The sequence below is a fragment of the Sminthopsis crassicaudata genome, chromosome 3 (assembly GCF_048593235.1).
Source record: "Sminthopsis crassicaudata isolate SCR6 chromosome 3, ASM4859323v1, whole genome shotgun sequence".
In the NCBI taxonomy this organism is placed as follows: domain Eukaryota; kingdom Metazoa; phylum Chordata; class Mammalia; order Dasyuromorphia; family Dasyuridae; genus Sminthopsis; species Sminthopsis crassicaudata.
The window spans coordinates 536,438,325-536,463,095 of record NC_133619.1 but is presented as its reverse complement, the minus strand read 5'-3'; the positions used below and the strand labels follow the sequence as shown (position 1 = coordinate 536,463,095).

At 35.1% G+C, this 24,771-nt stretch overlaps 1 protein-coding gene across 4 annotated transcripts; it reads right to left on the bottom strand.

Moving 5' to 3' along the window:
* Positions 1 to 630: 630 nt before the first annotated feature.
* Positions 631 to 24,382, bottom strand: MMP7 (matrix metallopeptidase 7). 4 transcript variants are annotated; one of them, XM_074304405.1, is made up of 6 exons: positions 24,104 to 24,382; positions 10,830 to 11,053; positions 10,588 to 10,736; positions 7,128 to 7,256; positions 5,879 to 6,040; positions 631 to 2,056 (listed from the first exon to the last, which is right to left on the bottom strand). In XM_074304405.1, exons 1-6 carry the CDS (start codon positions 24,110 to 24,112, stop codon positions 2,043 to 2,045), a joined length of 687 nt encoding a protein of 228 aa, XP_074160506.1. In that variant the 5' UTR covers positions 24,113 to 24,382; the 3' UTR covers positions 631 to 2,042. The 4 variants fall into 4 exon arrangements, with proteins under 4 accessions (XP_074160506.1, XP_074160504.1, XP_074160505.1 ...); XM_074304403.1 differs by lacking the exon at positions 24,104 to 24,382 and adding an exon at positions 16,936 to 17,244; XM_074304404.1 differs by lacking the exon at positions 631 to 2,056 and adding an exon at positions 2,388 to 2,537 and having other exon boundaries at positions 24,104 to 24,381.
* Between the last annotated feature and the right edge of the window lie 389 nt (positions 24,383 to 24,771).

Sequence of the window (24,771 nt, the reverse complement as noted above, 5' to 3'; positions counted from 1 at the left end):
GTAGTTAGGCTCAAATGAGTTAATGGGATGGTAAGTGGGACCTGACCAATAGGAGCCCAGTCTTTTAAGCAGATGCAGCCTGTTACACCTGATGCCAGCCAATGTAGATGCTTGGGTACCTGATTTCAGAAATGCATTATGGTGTGTGATGGAGGCCCTGCCTTTTCTCACAGGAATATACTGCAAACTGGTGACTGCTTCCCATATGTTTGCTATGTGGTGAAGAGCAGCTTTTCAATGGTTGTTGGACAGAATAAAGAGAGGCTTACAAAGGCTCTAGTGGAGAAACTTGAGCTGTTTCTCTTCCTGGCAATTTTTGAGTGAATTAGAACAGCAATAAGCCCTTGGGTAGATGGAAAGAAGAGTTGGCTATCCTCTTGGCTGCCTTGTTGCTGGGAATGCATGGCCCTGCTGTTTCTTTTGTGTATGGTGTGTTTATTTTTCTTTCTAATCATAAATTAAAGAGTATTGGAGATGAAATGACCTTGTGAGCTTTGAAACTTTGGAAAAGCCAAATAAGTTTGTCCATAGCTATACATTTCTCTTCCAAATGGTGGGGAGGAAGAGAGAAAAAAAAGTATACTAAAGAGAACAAAATAAAACTCAGAAAAAAAGCACAGAAAAGTAGTATAATTTTAAAAACAACGTGTAGTATTTATTATATAGTTTTTTAAAAAGTAAATAGTGTGAATGGATATTCATAGTTTCATGCTGAATCCTTTTTTTGCATTGTGTTATGTACATGTAAATTTTTTTCATCTTCTTTTTGTATTTAAGTTCAAAATGAATTTAAATTTTAAAAAATTAATTGATGTTAGTTGCTTGTTGAAGAGAAATCTACTGGTTACATGAAACAAGAGTGATATTAACTGGCACTGACAAATGATACTAGAACATTTAATTACTAGTGATTGATATTGGGGGAATATACAAAAATCAAGAATGTCACCATCTAATTTGCAAATAAATCTGATCCTGCTCCTTCCCTTCTTGTTTTTATGCAAATTAAACAGCTTAAAAACTTTTATGTAGCACCTAGAATTCTGTTACTTTTAATGCTCAAAGTGTATTCCCATTTTTATATCCCTACTTATTATAGCCTTGGTATTATAAGAGCTTCTAATCATAGAACTTTCATAGTACCATGCACTGGAAGCAGAAAAGAATTTTAGAGATAATCTAATTGATCTCTAGAGTGCTTCTGTGATAAACTGCAAAGAACTCTCCATACTTGTCAGTTTACAAAGAACTTTTGTCAGATTTCCAGGGACAATAGCTATAAAATGAAAGAACTTGATTTTCTTTTCTCTTGTTTGTTAAAAGCTATTATATGTACATATACCTGTAATTGGTGACTACTTCCAAAGTGGATCTAGATTTTCTGGGAGGATCAGAAGAAAAATTTGGAATCCCTGCTTTTGCAGAGTTCAATATCACCACTTGGCAGTTACAAAAGTGGCAGAGAATTGGGTGCCTTTTTAAGAAAGTGGGGTGGGGGAGTAGTGTGGTAGAAAAAACACAGGCTAGGGTTCAGGACACTCAAGGTCTAATTTCTAGTTCTGCATCCAGATTGCTGTATGATTTGGAGCAAGTCACTTATTCAGCCAGGGCCTCGTTTATGATATTCTATTCTAAGTTCTGGGTGCCAGCTCAGTTTTGATTGTGTTGCTTCTACTTTGGCTATGAAAAGGATCTGAGGATCTGAAGCTCTGGTATCAGTACCAATCGCAGGACTTTATGAACATGAATAAATATTAAGAGATCAGTCATTCTTGATGATGTGGGCAGGCTGTGGTTCAAGTTCTTTGAGCTCTTTGTTTCTAGTAGGCTTTTGACAAATGTTTGTTGGAAAAAAAATCAGTGAATTAATGAAATAAAACATTATACTTTCATGTTTTAGCCTTTGATTTCTACATAAAGCCATTCATTTAAAAGCATTTAAGTATAGGATTTCAAGACAAAATAAAAACATTTTGATAGAGCAGGAACGTAGTAGAGTGTTGAATGTGTATTTTTCTGTTAAGTTTGTAATAGTTCTGAAATTATCTTTTCTTTCCTGTTGAGAAAACAGAAGAGAATATTATGACATTGTGTAAAACAAAAAAAAAATCACAAAGACAAAACAAAGACCAGATATGCCTGAACTTTATCCCAGTGTTATGAATTTGGTAACAGCATAAACATGGTTTTTGAAAGACCTAACCACCTACCAGGGTATCACTCTCAATGTATTCAGTCGCACTTGTGTCCCCCAGAAAATTGGCAATTTGACCATTTCTAACAATTTAGGGCAGAATCCTTGGGAGTAAGGTAGTGAAGAGAACGGTCCTGGCTTGATATCTTTCCTTCTTCAGCTCATTTTACAGAAGGAAAAAATGTTGTAAACAGGATTAAGTGACTTTGCCAGTGGTCATATAGCTACTAAGTGTTTGAGGATGGATTTGAGTTCAGAAAGATGAATCTTCTTGCACCACCTAGATGCCCCTTGCTTGAATATCTCATCCTTATTCAGTAAAATCAGTGACTCTCCATTGCCTCTAGGAACAAATATAAAACCTTTATTTGACTATTAAAATCATTAATAACTTCCTCCCTTCCTCCCTTCCCTTTTAAGCCTCCTATATCTTGCTCTGTTCTATATATTCTGCAGTCCAGGAACATTGGTTTCCTCACTGTTCTCCCCCTGACACTCCATCTCCTAACTATGGATATTATTGACGAGGGGAGCCCCGAAACTCTCTCTAAAAATCCTTGAAAGAGAGATTCTCCTTGAATCCTGGCAAGACCCCTCCAGAGGGAAGCAGGATAAACAGCTTCATTCTGTTATCTAGTTGGAGCTAGTTAAGTCCAGAGCTGGAGAATTCCAATCCTATTGAATTGAAGATTAACCCAGAGACTCATTCAATTCTAAGATTTTCTCTAATTCCAGCTCAAAACTACTCCCAGTAAATGGTCTCATCTAGGCCTGGAGGCAGTGACAGCATTGAGGGAATCTCATTCGCTTGAAACTTCTGTCTCAGATTTCCTTATAAAAATGGCAACTTTAAACTCAGTTCTTGCAGAGGATCTAACATGCCATGACATGATAGCAGCAACCCTCTGCCTGATGAAATGATATTCTCTTTCAGTGTCATCCTCTCTTTATCTTCCTCACATATTTCTTTAACAAGACTTTATACCTCTCTTTTAGGATTTCTTTACTAGAAATTTTACCTCGACACCAAGGAATTCAGTCTTTCTATTCATGCATAGCAAAGGCTGACTTCCCAATGCCAATAATAAACTTCTTTTTGCCACTCTAGCTTTTCAGGTACGTAAATTCCTTTATGAAAGATCTCTGTGCCACCTGAAGGGAATTCCCACAACTCCCTACCCTGTGCCGTATCCTAGGGGGATTTAGGGGAGCCAAATCTCTTTATTTGGTTCCCTGAACCCAGAACCTGCCACTAACCTCATCACCTAACTTCTTGAACACCAGGAACCCTAATCTTATCATTATTACTGTCTGTCCTTCCTGCCAGGCTCTCTTCCTCCTCATCTCTACCTATTACTTTTTAGGCTTTCTTCTGCTCCTAGACACTTTTCCCCATCCTCTTACTCTTAATGACTTCTCTCTGAGAACACTCCCATTTTATTCTGTCTCTATCCTTTTATACCTAGTTGTATGCAAGTTGTCTCCTTATCCTTCTGAGATTTGAGTTTAGAAGCTGTTTTTAGAGCTTTCTTTGTTTGGTACAATGTTTAGGGTATAGTAGGTACTTAATAATTGTTGTTTTCTTCCTTAAAAGCTGTCTCAAAGGCTAGCTGAGGAATATATGTCTGTTGTAAACACAATACAAGGTGAGGCAATGGGGTATAATGGAAAGACACCCAGATTGAAAGTCAGAAGGTCTGGTTCAAGTTACAGCTCTAATACTTGCCAGCTCTATGATCTTGAGTAAAACTTAATCTTTAAGTCACAGTTTCCTTATTTGCAAAGAGAGTTTTCCTTCATTTCCTAGACCTTCTGACTCTCAATCCATCATTAGCATCTAGAAGGGGAAGGGCTGATCATTAAGAGCCAGAATGGTTTTATCTAAGAAAATTCATGCCAGACTAAATCCAAACTTTTTATTGATAGAATAATTAGACTGGTAAATCTAAAGAGGCAGCTAGATGACTCAGTGATGAACCTGAAACCAGGAAGGTCTGAATTTATGATTTGTACATCTATTTTATATACTGATATATCTGGAGGGATATGTAACAATTTCTCAGGGATTGTGAGTGGAAAAAAGGTTAAGAAACCCAGGGCTATCATAAAATCAACAGGGATAGGTTAAATTGAGTAATGGATAGAGTGCAAGACCTGGAGTCAAGAAGTCTCATTTTTCTGAGTTTGAATTTGACCTCAGACACTTATCTAGCTGTGATCCTGGGCAAGTCAATTAACTTTGTTTGCCTTAGTTTTTTCATTTGTAAAATCCACTGGAAAAAGAAATGACAATCAACTCTAGTATCTCTGCCAAGAAAAACCCAATAGGATCACGAAGAGTTGGACTCAACTGAAAAATAACCAAATAGCAACAAAGTTAATATGATTCAATGGGGGCAACAGAGCTATTGGAAGAGATACTATATTAGGCTAATTGAGAGACACAGTGTTTAGTATGAAGGAGGTTAAATTCTGTCTATCCTGCTTTGGTTAGAACACACTGAAACTGGATTTAGTTTTGGCTGTTACAGTTTAGAGAAAATGTTGTCATGTTGAAGAACAGAGGTGGCTGATTGGGACCTCCAAACCATACCATGTGAGGATTGGTGGTGGAAAGAGCTAGGGATATTGAACACGAAGGAAAGAATAATTGATGGCTATATTTGAAGGATTTTCAGATGGAAGAATAGCTAAGCTTGTTTACTTTAGCTTCAGATGGCCAAAGACTAGGAATAATAGGTGAAAGATTATAGCCAAACAGATTCAAGTTTGATGTAATGAAAGCTTCCTAATATTCAAGCTATTCATAATGGAATGGGCTGCCATAGGAGGCCTAGGAACTTTCTGGTGGAGGATGGAAGAGCACTTGTTGGAAGGATATCTTTTGCAGGTATGGGTGGGACTAGATAATTTTCAGGTCATTTCTCAGCTACCATTTATTAAGTGCCTACTATCTGACTCTGTGCTAAGTGCAGAAGATTAAAAAAAATAGACAAAAACAGTGCCAGCACTCAAAGAGTCCACAGTTTAATGGGGCATGGAAACAGTTTTATATAAACAATTTGTACACCGGATAAATTAGAAATAATATGTGATGGAAAGCATTCAAATTAAGGAGGATTGAGGAAAAAAAAGTGGATTTTGGCAGAGATTTGAATAAAGCCAGAGATCAGAAGAAGAGCATTATAAGGCTGGAGAACAGCCAATGAAAATATTTGGAATCAGCAGGAGTATTGTGTGTGAAGAAGAAGAAGAAAGCCTTGTTCTTGGATCATTGATTATATAAAGAAAAACAAAGTGTAAGAAGACTAGAAAGGTAGGAAGTTTCTCTGAGTTTTGGTGAAAATCACATAATTTACTGTGTTGTGAGCTACCTAATGGTGAACTATTATTGATTTCATCAGTGAGATGTTTTAATCTTCTTAAATGACCAAACATTCATTTATTAAGCATTCTGTATCAATCCGTTGAGGTAAAATAAAATGGTTGTTAGATTGTAAATATTCTAATATTGTAAATATTATTTTGGTCTCAGTGATTAAAAAAGAAAAAAAATCCCAGGTTGTAGAGCTTACTTTCCAAGTACATGCCCATTTCCCAGCTTTTCCTATTCAAGCTTGTCATGAAAATTGCTCTAAAATTCTGACAATTGTGAAGTTTTATGTCAAAAATCCTGAACCTTACCATAAAGTTTCTGAATCCCTCTAATATCATCTGTGGACAGACCAAAGTCCTTTGGATTTTTATAGCTATAAGTAGGATACATCACAGCTTCAGGGTCAGAAGAATGACCTAGCCCCAAGGAGTGTCCAAGTTCATGAGTAGCAGCAAATAAAAAGTTAATTCCTACAATAAAAGAAGATAGATTTAATTATTACAAAATTATTATTATTATTATAATTACAATATGACATTAAATTATTACAACTCAAGAATTTCCTGAAATATAATTCTCAATTATCTGCAGAATGGATACATATGTTTACATTTTTAAACAGAGTTTTAGGGTGGCTTTAGAGGAAGAGTAGTTTAGACTGGGAACTGCAACAAATATTATTTGGATTTTTTTGCCTGTTTGTCTCAGTTTCCTCATATGTTAAAAAAATATTGGAATAGGAAATGGCAAACCACTTCAATATCTTTCTAAGAGAACCCCACCAGGGACACAAAGAGTCTGAAATGACTGAAAAACCAATTGATTTATTTTCCATATAGCCTTGTTTTAGGGAACTAGAAATAAAATGTTTAAGTAAATTGAATAATCCAGGATGTTCAATTTGGTAACTTAACAGCTTGAATAAACTCTAATAAGCTTTTAAAGAAAGATATTTAAATAAAAATAAAACTTTATTTCTCTTCTTTAATCTCATGGTAAGATGTAAGTTAGTTAGATTGCAAGGTTAAAGGGAGACATTAGAATTTGAACTGCCGTGCATTTGCCTGAGAGTTGATTACTTTGAAATACAGAGACATCTGAACAGAGAAGAAGGGTGGGGGAAGTGAAGAACAGCTCTATATTTTCTCCTCCTCCAAGTATACACAATGGAGTTTTATTTGCTCTCACTATTTTGAAGCGCCAAATAAGAAGTCTCTTATTTGCTACAAGTTAAGGCCCTCCCCTGCCCCATCTAATAGAGGTAAACACCTTGAGGATAAGACACTGTATTCTTTTTTTGCCTTTGTATAACCCAGTACCTTGCCCATTTCCTCTTACATTGAAGGCATTTAAATGAGTAGAATTGAATAGGGTGTATTATACCTTTGCTCTATCTCCTTATTAGTCAAAGTGTAAATGAGGAAACAAAGTTTAACATATTTATTAGTATCATAACTTTCCCATTTTCATGTTTAAATGGCACATTCTAGGTACCCAGTGAGACATTTTGCTTTCAGGTTTTCTACTTTAGGTAGAAAGGAACATGAAAATCATTACCTAATTTGCTGCCATCAGTCCATTGTTCATCATTATCAAAATGAGCATCTCCTCCTAAGTCTATTCCTGGTGCAAATGCATGAGCCAAGATTCCTCCTGCTCCGTCAAATGGATTGAAGTCCCCATGAGCTAAGGAAAAAGAACAACAGTCATTGGCTTGCCTAAGAAAACAGGAATTAGGGTTAAACTGTTGTTTTTTTTTTTGAACCTATGGAAATATTTGAATAATTGAATCTATTTAGCTAGAGACTACATGGTGGGCATTGAGCTTAAAACCTGGAGGCAGCTTGGTAGAACTGGAAGTTCCCTAGATTTAACACCCCCCTCACCCCCCCATCCCCCTTCCTTCATCTGTGAAATAAGGCACCTAAATGAGGTGACTTTTTGGGCTTCATCCTTCTCTAAATCTAAGGTTCCCTAATTCTATGCTCTGGATATGATTTCCTCAGTTCAGCCATTTACTAGCTGTATGAACCTGAGCAAATCATTTCATATTTGGAAGTCTTTATCCTTCTCATCTGTGAAGTGCGAATACTACCTATCTACCCTTCTAAGAAGAAGTAAAACTGCCTATTTATCTTACTCCCCTCCAGGAGTGATCTTGTGTTTTTGCTCTGTATTTGTAATTTCTTTAGGTAGGGGGTTCCTTCCCTATATAGACTAGCAACTATACTGTAATTTATAGTCTTAGAATGGTATTAGGCTCACATAATATATGTCAATCAGTCAATGAGTCAATTAACAGACTTTCAATAAGCGCTTATTATGTTCTAGGCACTGTGCCAAGGGCTAGCAAAACAAAGAAAAAGAAAGATTGCACTTGAAACAAAGTTATCCTGACTTTGAGATCAACTCCAATCCACTTTTCCATGCTAGTTCTTCATAGGTTAAGTATATTTGTATCTGTATCTTCCCACATTTTTATCTGTATCTGTCTCCATAATCTATCTCTCTAACTCCTCTACATCACTATATAAATAGATACACATATTTCACATGCTTAATAATAATAATGTTAACTAACATTTATATAGTGCTGAGTGCTTTATGATTATCAACTCATCTGATCCTCATAGCAACCCTGGGAGGTAGGTGCTTTTATTATCTCTATTTTACTGATGAGGAAACTGAGGCAAATAAAAATTAAGATATTTGTTTAAATTAAGTGAGTGTTTCAGGCAGGATCTGAACTTAAGTCTTCCTGATTCCAATCTAAGCAGTCTACCCACTGTGCCACCTAGCTGCCCCTCCACATTTGTGTTTATATATATATATGCATATGCATATGCATATATATATGAATAGGATGCACACTGTTTATATCTATAGCTATATGTGTCTGTATATATACATATGAGAATGGAATACATGATATTTTTCTGTATATATACACACCAACACATATATATACATATATATTTACATATAGCAGTTAAGTGACACATATTTATGTGTGCATAGTTATGTAAACATAAATAGTTATTACCATTGATATTCCATGGGTAGAAAAAGGCATCTTGTCTTAAGCAGTTAGAGTTGCCCACAAATGGCTAGTTGTACATATCAGGTTTTATAATAAGCTATGAATGTTATCAAGAAAGGATGAAGAAAATAAACATTTATTAAATACTAATTATATTCCATGTATTTTAATAACCACTTTGCAAATATTATCTCATTTAATCTTTACTGCAATTTGATCTAGCCCTATGAAGTAGGTGCTATCATTAACCTCCTCCCTCCCATTTTACAGGTGAAGATACTGAGGCAGAGAGGCTTTAGTGTTTTGGAGAAGACTACCAAACAAGAGGATCAATCCAAATTTGTCCTATTTTGTTAGAAATCATGTACTGGTGATGCGGGCATAGCCCCCTTTAAGATTCCTTGTACCTTTGATTTACAAGATCTGTATCTGAGCCAGTTTGAGCTGTACCCAGCCCCCACCGGATCTGAGCTGGCTTGGATTTTCAGCTCCCATTCTAATGATCTGCTCAGATAACCCAACTTCCAACTATCTGCTCAGGTTACCCCAAAACAGTTTCTTCCTTATCTGAAAAGCCCACCAAAAATCTGGCCTTCCAGGAATCAACCTGAGCTCTGCCCATATGCTTCTTCAAGCAGATAAAAACAGCAAAGGTAGAATCATCTTTTGTCAGAGAGTTGAAAGATGCCAGCCAAGATGCTCTGCATCTTTCAACTCTCTGTCCCGCCACTTTTGGCGTATATCTTCCTCTACCTAATGCCTTTTACTAACCAGACTTTAACCTTGCTTCCAAACCTTGCAATAAATCTTGTTTTTACCAATCTAGGTTTTCGGCCTTTAAATCCATTTACAGGGAACTCTCACCGCCACTAGACCTGATTTAACTTTGTATCTTTGAGCCAAATCTTAAAGGGGTTGCAGGGGAGCTCCATGTGACTCCCTGTACCCCAATCCTGCCATTAGACCTCAGTTAATCCTATTGAGGTATATTCCTCATTATTAGGTATTTACCTCAATTATTTGGTTCCCTGTTAACCTCATCACTGGGAGTTTGGACAGTGCAGAGACAAGGTGAAATTTTAAAAAAGCTTTACTTAATAGTCCCACAAATCACTTTAGTTTTAGATGGTTTTAAGTAATGTAAAAGCTTTAATCAGTAGTTCCATGAATTGTTTAGTTTTAAATGGTTTTAAGTATCAACTTTTTGGCTGGATATGATATGCTGTTACTAGTCTAGTTTAAGTCTTATTGTTTGTTTTAGCATGACTTTCGTGTGAAGGAAATAAATACTTATTGCATGCCTTAATCTTATTGAATGCCTTTCTCCTTTCCTGTCATGGGAAACCCTAGATCATAGGCTAATCATAAACCATATGTAAATTATCCTCAGGGCCCCATTGATTGGGGTTAAAAAAAACACAAAACAATGAGAAAAAAGAAAGTATATGTATTTTCTTTCTCCTTTGAAATTGGACTACTGCAGGTCTGATATTGTTTTTGACTATGTTCCTGGGTTTAGGGCATAGTGATTGCTTAGGTAGGTAGAGTAAGCTTTGTATTTTGGCACATATTGACTCAAGCAATGGTTTCTCAATGTTATACTAGCATTTAGGAAAATAACATAGTTATTAAAATGTTTAAAATATTGATCTGTTGTATGTTTCAGGATGGTGTTAAAATTATGAGAAGGAAGAATAGTGATGACAAAAAAAAAAAAAAGAAAAATATTTCCATGAAAATTGAGAAAATGTGCGCAGGAAAAGGAATGTTCAGGAAAAAAAAAACAGACAAGAATGACAGCATTTTAATTGGTTTTAATTTGTGATAAGTTTAAAAAACAGCCAAATGTAATTGAATCCATTGTTTCAGAAAAGATTTTCTTCTATTTTTTACATATGAAAATGATTGTATTTATTGATGGCTATCAAGTTCACTATAAAAATGAAAAAAAAAAAAAAGAATATCTAAAAGCCTTACCTCCTCTGGCAAAACCAATGAGAATATCTGCATTTCCTCTCCTAACTTTCTTGAAGGTCAGTGTTGAAGCTTTACTCCACATGTCAAGAGCCTTATCTACTAAACGATCCACTGTTGATGGTGGCAGGTCTTGAGTATAAGAGAGAATCCTGATAGCCGGACGAGAAAGCAATATTTGACATACCTTACAAAATCATTGTCATTGTTATTTCTTTGCCAGAATGAAGTAAAGTAAAACTAACCTGTAGGTTACCACTTTAGAAGGCCATTTAGGTCTCCCAGGAAACAAAGTGAATTCTCCAATATCAGGTACCCCACATCTAGGTTTCTGAATTATTTCCATGGTGTTGCTGTTTAAAATTCCTGTTTGTGGGAGGCCAAAGAATTTTTGCATTTCTTTTATTTTTTCTTCTAAATTGTTTAGTCGTGCTTCAGGATCATATAAATAGAAGTTCTTGAGGTATTCCTATTATGGAGAATGAAAGTGATTTTTAAATATTTCTTGTTTTTTTTTTTTTAAGCTAAGCTGCTCAGCTGGTCATTGACCCCAAATCCTACTTTAGCAAGAGGAGCAAGGAAAATTATTTGCTTAAAAATTCAAGGTTTGGTTAAAATTATAATGTTTTTCCTTTCCATTGGGAGTTGCTTATTAGTCAATGAATAAATCATTGATTGAAAGCCAACCAACAAAACAGTTTATTTTACCCCTTTGGTATCCATAGGATTACATGGCTTTTAGAGGGAAAACCAAAACTAAAATTTTTTCCCAATACCTCTTAAGATTTATTCATTTGATTTGTAAAGTTACACTGAAAAACAAACAAACAAACACACTTGTGCAGCTACATTTGTATATATAGACAAACACAGAATACATTTTTGATTCATTTCTATATTTTACAAGTGATTGAAAAATATTTGGCTACTTTATGACTAATGATAATAACAACAACAGTAAAACTTGCATTTATTTAGCACCTTTGATTTTTTAAATAGAGATTAAACGTATTCTGTTTTGCCCAGAGAGTAGAAGAAGAATGGATAGAAACTGTTGGGAGGCAGATTTAAGTTTGATGTAAGAAAAACCTTCCTGATTAGTAGTGACTTAAAAAAGGAATTGGCTACTTAGGCAAGTAAGGGGTTATGTTTTGCTAACAGGCCTTCACACAAAGTCTGGATATCAGAGATGAGGCATTCTGAGGTTTTATGATTTTTTTTGCTGGGATTCTTGTCCACACATCTCTCAGGCTTTCAGGACCATCCCAAAGCTATTGAGGTATGACCATATCAAAGCATCTGTTAACTTTCCTTAACCAGGACAGTTAAGAGATATTTGCTACAATCCATAGATCTTGATCCCCAACTAATGTCAGACTCCCTTAGAGAAATACATTGATTTCAGGGCTTCTCCACAGGTCCAGAGCATATTTTACTTAATCCAAACTGGGAACCCCCCCCCCCAGCATTTCTCAGTCCTCATCTCTTCTCCCACCTAGAGCATTTGCAATGATATCAATGTTTTACAAAAGCTTATTTGCTGCTGTGCCTTGCTAATTATATCTTATATTTATGTAGCGGTTTACAACTTAAAAAAATATTCTCCCACATATGATCTCATTTCATCCTCACAATTCTATGAAATAAGCATTTTATTGTAGCCATTAACTTTCAAAAGTGATATTGAGGTCTACTTTGGGTTTAATCTCTTCCCTTGTCAGGAAGAAACCCAATCAGCTAGTATCAGTCATAACCAAGTCCCAAACTATCCTGTTTGTATATTGTAAGCCTGGAACTCTTTATATATATTCATATATTCATAGTCTATTCTTCCAACTTCTGGGTATCTTTAAACAACCTTTGAGATATTGAATTGTTTTGCCATTAGACAGATCTGATTCCTGGTCTGCTAGATGCATTTCATGTGGCTCTTCCTTGATCCCTCCTCTGAGCTACCAAATTCTTCCCTGATACTTCCCCTTCCTCCCCTGCGAGACTTCCAAGGTTGCATTTCCCCTATAAAAGATGTGCTCATGGACCTACAGGAATTGATGCTAAGTGAAATGAATAGAACTAGGAGATCATTATACATGGCAACAACAAGATTATACGATGATCAATTCTGATAGAGGAGGCTCTCTTCAACAATGAGATGATTCAGGCCAGTTCCAATGATCTTGTGATGAAGAGAGTCATCTGTACCCACAGAGAGGACTGTGGGAACTGAGTGTGGATCACAACAAAGCATTTTCATTCTTTTTGTTGTTGCTTGCTTGCATTTTATTTTCTTTCTCAGTTTTTCCTTTTTAATTTGATCTTTCTTGTGCAGCAAGATAATTGTATAAATATGTATACATATATTGAATTTAAAATATATGTTAATGCATATCTTTTGAAAATTAAAAACCTTTAATAAAAAAGATGAGTTCACGATGAAGATCTTTGATGAGTCATTTTTTTTTTTTTTAGGAGTAAGCCTGTTCCGAGGTATTCTCTCTTCTCCTCATAATCCTTTTAATGGCATCTTTCTCCTTACTATACTATACTATATTATATACTACTATACTACACTATATTACTATACTATACTATATTATATTATATACTATACTATAGTTAACTCTGTTTTAATTTGCTAAATTTCTTTATGGATTTAACCTACCAGTCAATGGCATATTCAAGCCTCATGTAATATTCCTTTAATGGATTCTTCCAAGTTCTTTTCCTTGGTAACCATATTGCTCTCCCAAATCTATTTCATAATTATCACTTCTGGTGCCTAGTTTATTCTTCATTTTGTCTGTAATCACTTCTCCTTAATAAATGTTCTTTTTGGCAAAAAGAATAGCCATTGTAAATTTATCATATGTATATTTCAAAATAGGAATTGCTACCCTGACCTCAACAGTATGACTTTTCTAAGATCATAAAGCAAATACTTAATGGGGCCAGGACTTGAACCTAGATCTTCTGTCTCTAGATCTAGTTCTCTTTCCATTATGCTATAAGAAAACTGAGGGATGATAGTTTTTGTTTATTAAATCAGAGATTAATAATAGCTTATTAGTAATTTGGTATTAACGCACTCAACCTGGAGTAAGGAAGATTGTAATTCAGATCTGGCCTTAGATACTTCTCAGTTAGTCAGTCAGTTAATAAGACTTATTAAGATGAAACATCTATTATGTGCTAGGCATTGTGCTAAGCATTAGAATAACAAAGAAAGGCAAAAGATAGTCCTTGATCTTAAGGAAAGAGACAATATGCAAACAACTATAAACACACACAAACATATTCATGCACATATATGTGCGTGTGTGTATATATATATACACACATATATATGTATATATATACATGTGTATAAGTGTAATCATTATAGGGAAAGTATCAGTGTTAAGAGAGATTGGGAAAAACTTTTTGTAGAAGTGAGATTTTATCTGGGACTTGCCGGAAGTCAGGGAAGTCAGAAATGAGAGATGAAAAGAGAGAGAGCAAGACAGAGAAGAGGGAGAAAGAGACAGAAGGAGGGGGGATGGGGAGAAGGAGGGGATAGGGAGAGGGAGGGGGGGGAGAAGGAAAGAGGGAGAGAGGGGGTGTGAGGAGGAGAGAGGGGGATGGGGAGGGGAGAGGGAGGGGGAGAAAGAAGAGTTAGTTCCAGGTATGGGAGCAGTGAAAATGCTTGAGGTCAGAAGATGGAATCTTGTGTTTGAGAAACAACAAGGAGCCCATTGTTACAGAATCTTAGAGCAAAGGGAGGGGAGTTTAATTATTATTGAATAGGAAACAGTCTGGACCTATAATTTCACAGGAGAGAACTCCTGGGTAAGGAATTGCCCCCTTCTTCTTTTTTGAGGAAAGTAATTTCATCATTTTATTAATAAGATCAGCAAGTTATTAATAAAAGGACAGTTATTTGGCTTTCTTAGACCAAAGACAATCACACCAAAAGGCAATTGTGGACAAACATGTCCATTAAACACTTCATCAAGAGTTTCTAACTATGGAACTCATGAGGGAGACAATGTGAGAGGGAAAAGAAAAAGATGGATGGTGTTTTGTCAAAAATCAGAGCTGGGGGGGCAGATCCTCTTTGATAACACTGACAAAATTAAAGAAGTAAATTCCCTTTGATAGTAGACATTACAGATAAAAGATGCAGAGGGTGGGGGAAGTAGATGCTTCTCTTCTAGAAACATCTGGTATGGTCTCAGTTCTTCTTCAGCTCAGGTCACTTGTAGAAAGTTCCTACAAAACTGATCTTAACAAACTTAAGTTTACTTTGTAAACTTAAACTTAACCAGATACGATCATGAAAGTTAGTTTAAACCTCATGTGTCTATCAGAAATCAAATATGGAATCTTTTAGACCAGGGAATTCACAATTTTAGGTTGGCCAATTTTCCTGTTGATACACTATCTATATCATGTATATCTAAGATCTATCAGTCTACATCTATCATCTATATAATTTATCTCAATATATATGAAAAAAACAGAAAGCAGTAGCCATTTTTATAAGATGGAATCTAATACAAAAATGAATTCATTTAAAAGTTGCCAGTTTTAACTTCAGTTTTAACAAAAGGTTCTGGAATGGATACACTGACTAACCAATTTTAAATAATCCCATTTTAAAACACTGCATATCAAGTAAATTATTTACAAGAAATCATTTTCAACCTCTAGCTCTGTTCAAATGAATGATTCTATAGAAATATATGCATCATTTGCCTAATTATTCCCAAAGAATTGAGAAATTAAAGGATCTTAACCAGGAATATATAGCTAGTAACAGATGTCAAAGTTAAACACTTAATTACTTGTTTGGAATATATTAAAGGACTAAAATTCTAGACAAAATAGCTCAGAAATTTATCCTGCATCTTGCTATATATAATAACTCAGTTTCTTTCCCAAAATTAGTTTATATAAGATAAAGTTTTAATGTTGCCTTCATACTTGTCATCTGACATATTATGGAAATTTACAATAAAAGAGTAGAGATATAAAAGAAAGTGTTCCCTTATTTTGATGTCAATTCTAGACAAAAATACGTTGACTCAACTATCATCTCATATGTAGATGGCCAATTAATATTGAACCATATAGGATATATTCTATTCAAGAAATGTCATGTTGGGGAAACTGAGTCAGGAAAATCCTGCTTCAGTTTATGCCAATAGTCATTCTCCCAGCCTTTCCCATGAAAACTCCACCTACAATTTATGCATGTAAAACCCCATAGGGTTGCCATCATCATCGGTTATTGACTCAGTAGCATTCTTTGATAATTATACCTGACATAATTAGTTAACAGCCCCCAAAGATCTTAAATAACAATTTTCAAAAATCAGAGTTTCAGATGAGTTCAACTCTCAATGATTACACATCCTAGTATTGACCATGATTTCACATTGTTAACAGTAAGAAATTCACAGAAAAAAACAAACAAACAACAAGTTATCTTGATTAACTAAGTAAAGTAAACCCCCCTGCCACTGTTCCTCAGTTCAATACATTACATATTAAGATAAACAATTATATACATTTAGATAACAAAAATAGACATTGGATGTATGAATACAGTAATCACAAATTGGAAATAGAATAAATTTTGTGAAAATTATTTATAATAAATACATGTTTAGATATTAACCACGTTCAAATGGACATAGCATTAGATTTCTTCCTATAGTAACACAAAATAGCTTATAAATTCTCACTTAAGAAGAGTCAACCTTAGCCTTCAAGGTAACCTCCCTAGTTTATTCCCAGAGACATATATTCACTAGCCTTAGATCTCAGATATTACTTTCATTGATCTGTTGACTTTGAAGTATATAATCTTGTTTAGAATTGCATAGAACATTGAGAAGTTAAGTGACTTGCTAAAAGTCATATACAACCATTGTGTGTTAGATGAAACTTGAGTTAATCTCTTCATGGTTCTGAGGCTGGCTTTTTACTTACTATATTATGCTGATTCTGTAAGGAATACTTTTTCTTTGACATTAAAATTATCCTTAAATTAATATAGATTCTATTCTCCTAAGCTACAAAACTGGCCTCTCTCAATATTTTTATGACAACCCAACTCCTGAGGCATGGGAAGATTTAAAGAGAGGTCTGAATAACTTTCAATCCATTTTGGACAAGTCATATCAATCTATTTACTAAGGAGGAAGCTATGATAAAATAAGTTTCTGCTTATTCATCATTAAAATTATAGTTTTGTGGACTTTAGTTTTAAAAGAAACTAACAGTACGCTAAATGGGCCTGGAGCAAACATGCCTAGTAATGTCCTTTGAGTTAGTAAAGGCTCAGGAAAAAACAATGTAGGTACATACCCGTGCTTTTCCCCATTGTTGGTCATTCATTTTTCCTGCTTCCTGGGGCAGAGGAAAAGCAAGGCAGCTTGTCAAAAGACTCAGAGTGTACAATGCAGAGTAGTACATGATTCCTGTCAAGAAACTATTGTTCACAGCCCTATGGTTGGTACAGTAATTGCTGATCTAGCCTGGGATGTTTATATAGTTTCTCATCCTGAATGTGTCAATAGGTGACTCATTTTTTTTAATGTCTTCTTGCTGATCGGTTTCTTTAGATTTCTCAATTTTTTTTTCCCTAATGAAAACGAGGAAGTATTAGGTTGTATCAGCAGGGAGTTCAGTCTATATTTGTTTTTTAAAAGTTTTTTTTTTCTTTCCTCCATGTCAGCTTACAGCTTCAGCCAATCACCACATGAATCATATTGGCTCAGGTTTGTTTTTCCTAATTAAATGAACAGGTACATTCTTTGGGACAATCTTCTCCCCTCCCACTCATAAGCATTTAGAAAAGGAAGGTTAGGTTAGGGAAATTGGTATAGAACAAATTAATTCTTTTTGTCAGTGAAGATTACTCATCATAAGCTAGACTTTATGTCTATCCCTTTTGGGTTTCCTTATTCAAGAGAAAGAAAACTATTTCCCTCCACAGTCATTGTGATTATGTTATTCCTTTTCTGAGAAGCTTACAATGGCTCCCAAGTGTCTCTTGAATTAAATGAATAGTCAGTCATAAATTTGAATACACTTCTCCAACTGGTTTTTTTTTACTCAATAGACTTCATCTAGAACCTCAAGACTTCCTGGAATTCTTCCTCTTATGAGACAAAGCCTTCCTCCTCTTCATTGCCAGAACATGAGTATCTCCCTCTTTCAAATCTATTTTGAAGGCTTTGATTCTCAATGGACACTTCCTGTTTAGCTTCAGTCAGTCTAGTCTTATGTCTTATGTCTTATGTCTATGTCTTATGAATCTGGTCACAACCCTTGCTGTATATAATATTTGGATCAAGTTTTGTTTGTCCTCCCTCCTCCCCTGGTATGTAAATTCCCCCTTCTTTTCTGGTCTATACATTCCATTCTTCTTTCCTGGCCTATAAATTCCTGTCACATATATCTATAACTGTGTAAAGCTATAGTCTATTAAAAATATAGCAAAGTAGAATTGTGACATCATTTATATGTCTCCAAATGTGGTTGGTTCCTGCTATAGAGATGATTAGATGAATATGATCTTTTTATAGAAACAGCAGCAAAATACAGTGACAGAACTTAACATTAAAAAAGGGAGAAAGGAGAAAGAGATAAGCACTTATACATCATCTGCTATGTGAGGTCTTATGCTAACTGCTTTATTAATATTATTTCATTTTATGCTGCATGAGGGAGGTACAATTATTTCTATTTTATAATTGAGAAAATCAAGGCAGACAGAGATTAGGTTTTTTGTTCACAGTTACACAACCAGCAAGTGTCTAATACTGGATTTGAACTCAGCTCTTCCTGACTCTAGACCCAGCATTCTATCTATTGGGTTACCTAACTGCCATTAGAAGATCTAGGTATGAGTCCCAAATCCATAGCTGAGAGCTGCATGACTTGAATAAGTCATTTAATTTTCTGATTTCCTCATCAGTCAACCTGAATTAATATTGCAGTGGTTTTCCCCTTATCCAGACTTTTCTAGTGGAGCATTTGCTCCACTAATTAAATGATCAGGTATATTCTTTAAGTCAGTCAAAGGACCTGAATTTAAATAATGGATTTGCTCCTCTGTAAGCTCAGGGCAAGTTTTCTCTATAAAGAAAGGAAGAAAAGAAACAAGAATTTATTAAGTGACTACTATGCACCAGGGGACTATCTTAAACACTTTATGGATATTACCTTATTTGATCCTTACAACCTTTGAAGAGAAGAGCTGTTATGGCTTCTGCTTTTTAATTGGGAAAACTGAAATTAAGTGACTTGCCTACAGTCACATAGTAAGTGTCTGAAGCTGGTTTTGAACTCAGATCTATCTTGATTTCAGTCTCAGCACTCTAGCCACTGAGTCAACTTGCTTCCTCAGCTAAATAGGAGAAGTTGGATAAGATAAGCTCTAAAGGTTTTCTTTGGCTCTAAGTTCTATGTTGATCTTGTTACTATAAAACATTAGGTAGATATAAGTTGATCTTCAATTTATCAACCATCCACTGAGGGATGCCCTGCAGACATAATATAAATATTTACTTTCTGAAATTCTAATTTTTTCACAGTGAATTGACATAAATGAGAGTGGACCTGTGCTTTCATTGATACAGGGGTCCCCTGGAAGAAGAAACTCCCTCTATGAAAGCAGGTGTGTGCCTTTTCTCTAAAACTCTTAAAGAGTTGCTAAGTGATTTGCTCAGGATCCCACTGACAGTATGTATCAAAGGTGGGACTTTGTGGTCTTACTGACTTTGAGGGAAACTCTCAGTAGATTAACACAAACAAAAAATCAACTTAGTTTAACAAAGTTTCCTAAGTAAATGGTGCTGGAGACATAAAGACACAAACAAAACAGTCTCCAAAGAACTTACATTTGTGGAATACAATGTAGAAATATCTAAGTACCAAGAAATTTGAAAAGAAGAGAATAATAAGAAGTAGGAGGACCAGGTAAAGCTTCAGAAAAAAATTGGTTCTTAGGTTAAATCTTGAAGAAAACCAAGGCTTTTAAGAGGCAGTCAGTAAGGTGGAGGATATTCCAAGCCTGGGAGATGACTTGGAGGCAGGAGATTGAATGTCAAGTTCGGAGAACACTTAGTATCTAGTTTCACAAAAGGAAATATATAAAATAGGTGTAGAAAGGAAGGTTGCAGTTGGATTATAGTGCAGTTTAAATTTGTCAGGATGAGGCATCTATATTTGAGGCAATAGGGAGTGACTGAAGATTCTTGAATAAGAGAGTAGCATGATCAGACTTATGTCTTAACAAGACAATTTTGGCAACTGTATGCCAAAAGGATTGTAGAAAAATAGATAAAGCATTTATTAAACATCACTTGCTAGGAACTGTATTAAGGAGACAAATAATGAAGTGCTTGGTTTAATCCTCCTCTTCCCCCCAGCCCCTTTATTATAGGGGCTTTACAGGAGACTTCAATATCAGTATCTGTATGTGTATCTTCAATTATTCTAACTCATTTTCTATGATCTAATACTTCACTTCATTTCAGCTATACCTGAGTGTGGTTGTACTCTTAATCTTGCCATAATCTATAAGTATTCTGTTTCCAGGTTCAAGGATTTTATTTCCTTTCTCTGATCATAACTTTTTATCTTTCTGTTTTCTCTGATTAACTCCTAAACTAACTCTGTTTTCACTGTAACTTTCAAGCTTTCTATCCCTCAGTACACTATACCACACTCTAATCCCTTTTTCTGGTTACTTTTTCCTCCCTTTTCAATAATGACTTCTTGATGAACCACTTTAACTTTACACTATCCTCTACTCTAGAATCTCTTGCTTCTTTGTCTTACTACTAATATTGTACTATCCACTTCCTTTACTCACATTTACATGATACTAAATGGAATTGTAGGAAATCACCAAATCAAGTTGATTAGGTTCACAGTAAATATTGTTAGTTAATTTCAAATCTGAACTTTTCTATAATAAGGTAAACCTACTATGCCTCTCTAATCCACTTTTCTTACCACAGCAACTTTTCTAAGTCTTTTCTTCTCTCTTGAAACTTCTCATAACACCTTACTTTATGGTTTCTCTAGAGGACTTTGGCACATACTTAATTGAAAAAATTGAGACCATTCTGTTTTATCTACTCTTCTTTATCTCATATCCATGTGCCATCATTTCTAAATATCTGATACTTCACTTTGGTCTTAATGGTGAGGTGATCCTTATGTTTGCCAAGGTTAACTTCTATAGCTATCTTATATTCCATATCCCCTCATCTTATCTAGAAGATGACCTTCACCATTATCCTCTGCCACAATCTTCAATCTTTCTCTTTCTACTAGCTCCTTTCCTGTTGGCTACAAACATTATGCTTTCCCCTATGTTTTAAAAAACACTCATTGGATCCTACAGTTCTTTCTATGGTCATCCTATATTCTTCCCCTGTTCTTGGCTAAATCCTTGAATAAGCTGTTTACAATCAGTGTCTCCACTGGTGATACTATATGTAGGAATTAATATGGTCAGGAGAATTGGATCAGTCATCCTTTTTTTCAACTGTGTCCCATGAACCTTAAAAAAAAAAACAAAACACTTGAAAAATTAGAGAAGGCCTTTAAAAGAGCTCTTTACCATTGCTTCTAGCTCACCTTTCCAGGTTTATTATACATAATTCTTCTTCACAAATCTATATTCCAGGTATGTTGGCCTACTTTCTGTTTTCTCCTATTTCTTTCTGGAATGCATTTCCTCCTCATCTTTGCTTCATTTAAACCCCAGGCTTCCTTCAAGAATCAGCTCAAGTGCCACTTCCTGGAAGGAAGCCTATCTTGATTCCCATAGTCTATATTCTTTCCCCATTCCAGTCAAAAATTGCTTCAGATTTACTTTGCATGTATTTTATATTTAATTTTATAATTTCTACTTATTTTTTTTCTTCATGATATAATGTAAACTCTTTGAAGTCAGGGATTACTTAATTTTGTTGGTCTGTGTCCCAATATCCAGGGCAGTACATAGTAAATGCTTCTTTATAAATATTATACACATGTGTGCATGAATTTTCCTTTAGTAGCTCTGTGTAGTCTTAATTTCCTGGAACATTGTGTCTCACGCAAGAGATATTGATCAGCAGAAATTTTACCTTCATACTGATGAACTCAGCTTTTGATAGACAATACCTCTTTAATGTGGTGATTGCCTCTCCCCTTCAATTGAGGGCTGGAATACTCTTGTAACTATGTTTTTTTTTCATTAGCAGGTGTTCTTGGTTTTAACTATTGAAGAACATGCTTCCTGGTACATTCCTCTTCTGACTTCCCTGGAGTCAGGGAGACATCTTTCTAAGTTTAAATCTGGCCTTATGTTCTTAATAGCTATGTGGTCCTGGGCAAGTGACTTAATCCCATTTGCCTCAGTTCCTCATCTGTAAAATGAGCTTGAGAAGGAAATGTCAGACCATTCTAGTATCATTGCCAAGAAAACCTCAAATGGGGTCACGAAGAGTAGGACATGATTGAAATGAATGAACAAGTAACTTCCTGTTCTATACAAAAAGGTCTCCCCAATCTTCAAAGCTATTGCCTTTTTAAATAAAGGAAACATTTATGATTTTTAACATTTCATTATCATTTTCATTTCTTAAATAGTTCCCTGATCAGTTATCTTTATATTGTTCCTACTGCTGTTCTCTGAGCAGAGAAAGCATTTAAAAAGTGCTTTTTGAGTGGTTTCAAATTAATCGAATTGCCATTTATTTTATCCTCATTCCGAGGATGTCAGCAACTTAATGATTGATTTAAGAATGCCTCTCAAAAACTGAACGATAACACAGATTATGGAGACAACTCTTCATAAGAGCACTGTGAATGGCTTTTGAGTCCAAGAATGGTTATCATGAACTGAATAGGAGCAGATGAATGATTATAATTGGTAACATATTATGGAGCTAATGATTAAACTTTACCATTAGATATGTGCTAATGATTAAACTTGACATCAGGAAAAACTTCCTAATAATTAGATATGTGCAAATATTAATTATGGTTATACAAATGTAATGAAATATTACTGTGCTGTGAGAAATGATGAGAATACAGGGCAGAACTCTATAAACTGGTGTAGGATAAAGTAAATAGAACCAGTGCAACTTATACAATAAAACACTAAAGACAAACAACTTTGGAAGATGAAAGAAGCTGATCAATGCAATGATCAATCACTGTTCCAAAGGACTGATGATAGATTTATAGATTTTATACTTTCACATCTGTAGACTCTCTCTCTCTCTCTCTCTCTCTCTCTCTCTCTCTCTCTCTCTCTCTCTCTCTCTCTTTCTCTCTCTCTCTCTCTCTCTCTCTGATAAGATCAATGTAGGACTTTCTTTTACTTGAGTGCATATTTGTTACAATGGCTCCCTTTTACCCCATAGTGTGAGTGGAGAAGTGAGAGGCTAAGAAAATAGATTTTTGTTAAATGAAAAGAAAAAAAATTTAGTTTAATAATAATAACTAGCATTAATAAACTATTTTAATGATTGCAGACCACTACACATTTTGATCCTCACAACATCCCTGTTAAAGTAGGGATTATTATTATCCCCATTTTATAGATGAGGAAACTGGGACACAGACTGGCTAAATGATTTATCCTTGGTCACATGGCTGATAAGTATGTGCAGCAGAATTTTAACTCAAATCTGTCTGAGTCCAAGTCCAGTACTTTTGTATTGTGCTGTCTCACTTCTTGAAATTTGAAAACAAAAATTTAAAAATAAAGTTTATCTAGAAGTCTGTCCCCACTTTCATCTCTGACATTCTGTTAATTGGCTATTTAAATTTAAATGGGTTCAATAAGTTCCTGTCTCTTTAGACTAGAAAGGACAGAAGAAAAATTATTTATTAGAAGGTGAAGCTCAAGCTAAGTAGGGAGATAATATAGTAACAGCACTTGACAAATTCAAGTCACCAGACCTAGAAAAAACTGTATCCCAGGATACCAAAAGGCCTGGTACATGTAATTGCTGACTTATTCTTAGTGAAGGCCAGTGGAGAACAAGAGAATTGATGCAAGGTTGGAGAAGGGCAAATGTCTAAATTTTCTAAAAGAGGAGAAGAAAAATAGAATCTATAAAATCTAAGTTAATGATCCTTGGCAAAATTCTAGAATATGGTGGTTTATTTTTTTTTTTCATTCTGAATTTAAAAACAAATAAACAAAAACCAGATCACTTCCACACACAGCAGAAAAAAAAAGATTCTACAGAAAACTATGAATCTTCACTGCAAACAGCTTGCTTTTTTAAAAAGTATTTTTATTTCAAGACTGTCTTGCTTGTCTGTGCTTCTTTCTGACTTTTCTTTTGTTCTCCTGTGTGCATATTAAAAACATTAAAATGGCCTTTTTTTGAGCATCATTATTACTAATCTTTCTTTTCCCCAATAGCCCTGTCCCCATAAATCTTGAGTAAGAAAGGAAAAAATTAATCCTTATAACAAGTAAGCATAGTCAAGCAAAATTAATACATACATTTGCCATGTTCCAAAATTTGCTTCTGTATCTTGCCTATTCTTTTTCTGTCAGTAATCAATTAATATGCTTCATCATTGTAATGTGGTGTTGTCTCTAGAAACTGCCAATTCCTCTCTGGGAGGAGATCTGCTGTGTCAACTCAAATCTCTTGGACAGATTCTTGTTCCTGTAGAGAGCCCTTGTCTCCAGACAGTTACTGCCAACTCTGGTCCAGAGTAGTGACTTCTTCTTCCTCTGGAGAGCCCCCTCAAGTCTGGCCCAGATAAGAGACTCTCTATCTCAAGAGTGCCGCCCTCTTTTATCCTCCCAGAGAATGGGCGTGGGATAATGCAAGGGCTTCTGGGAAAAATTACTTCAACCAATGAACTTGCTCTTCCTAAGCATGTAAGCTCCTCCCCAGGAGTTCACAAGTAAAACTCCCAGTAAAGGCCAGAACTAGAGAATTGTTAAGTACTGACTTAGCACTTAGTAAGAACCTAATATCTCATTATCTCATTAGCACTTAGTAAGAACCTAACATCTTCCCCTTTCTTTTGATTTAGAACATAGGGTGGTCATGACCTTGAAATATAAATCCATCAATATGGGAGGCATTACACATAATTACATAGATTATATAAACACATAGTAACATAGTAACATAATACATTATAGAAATAAGTAAC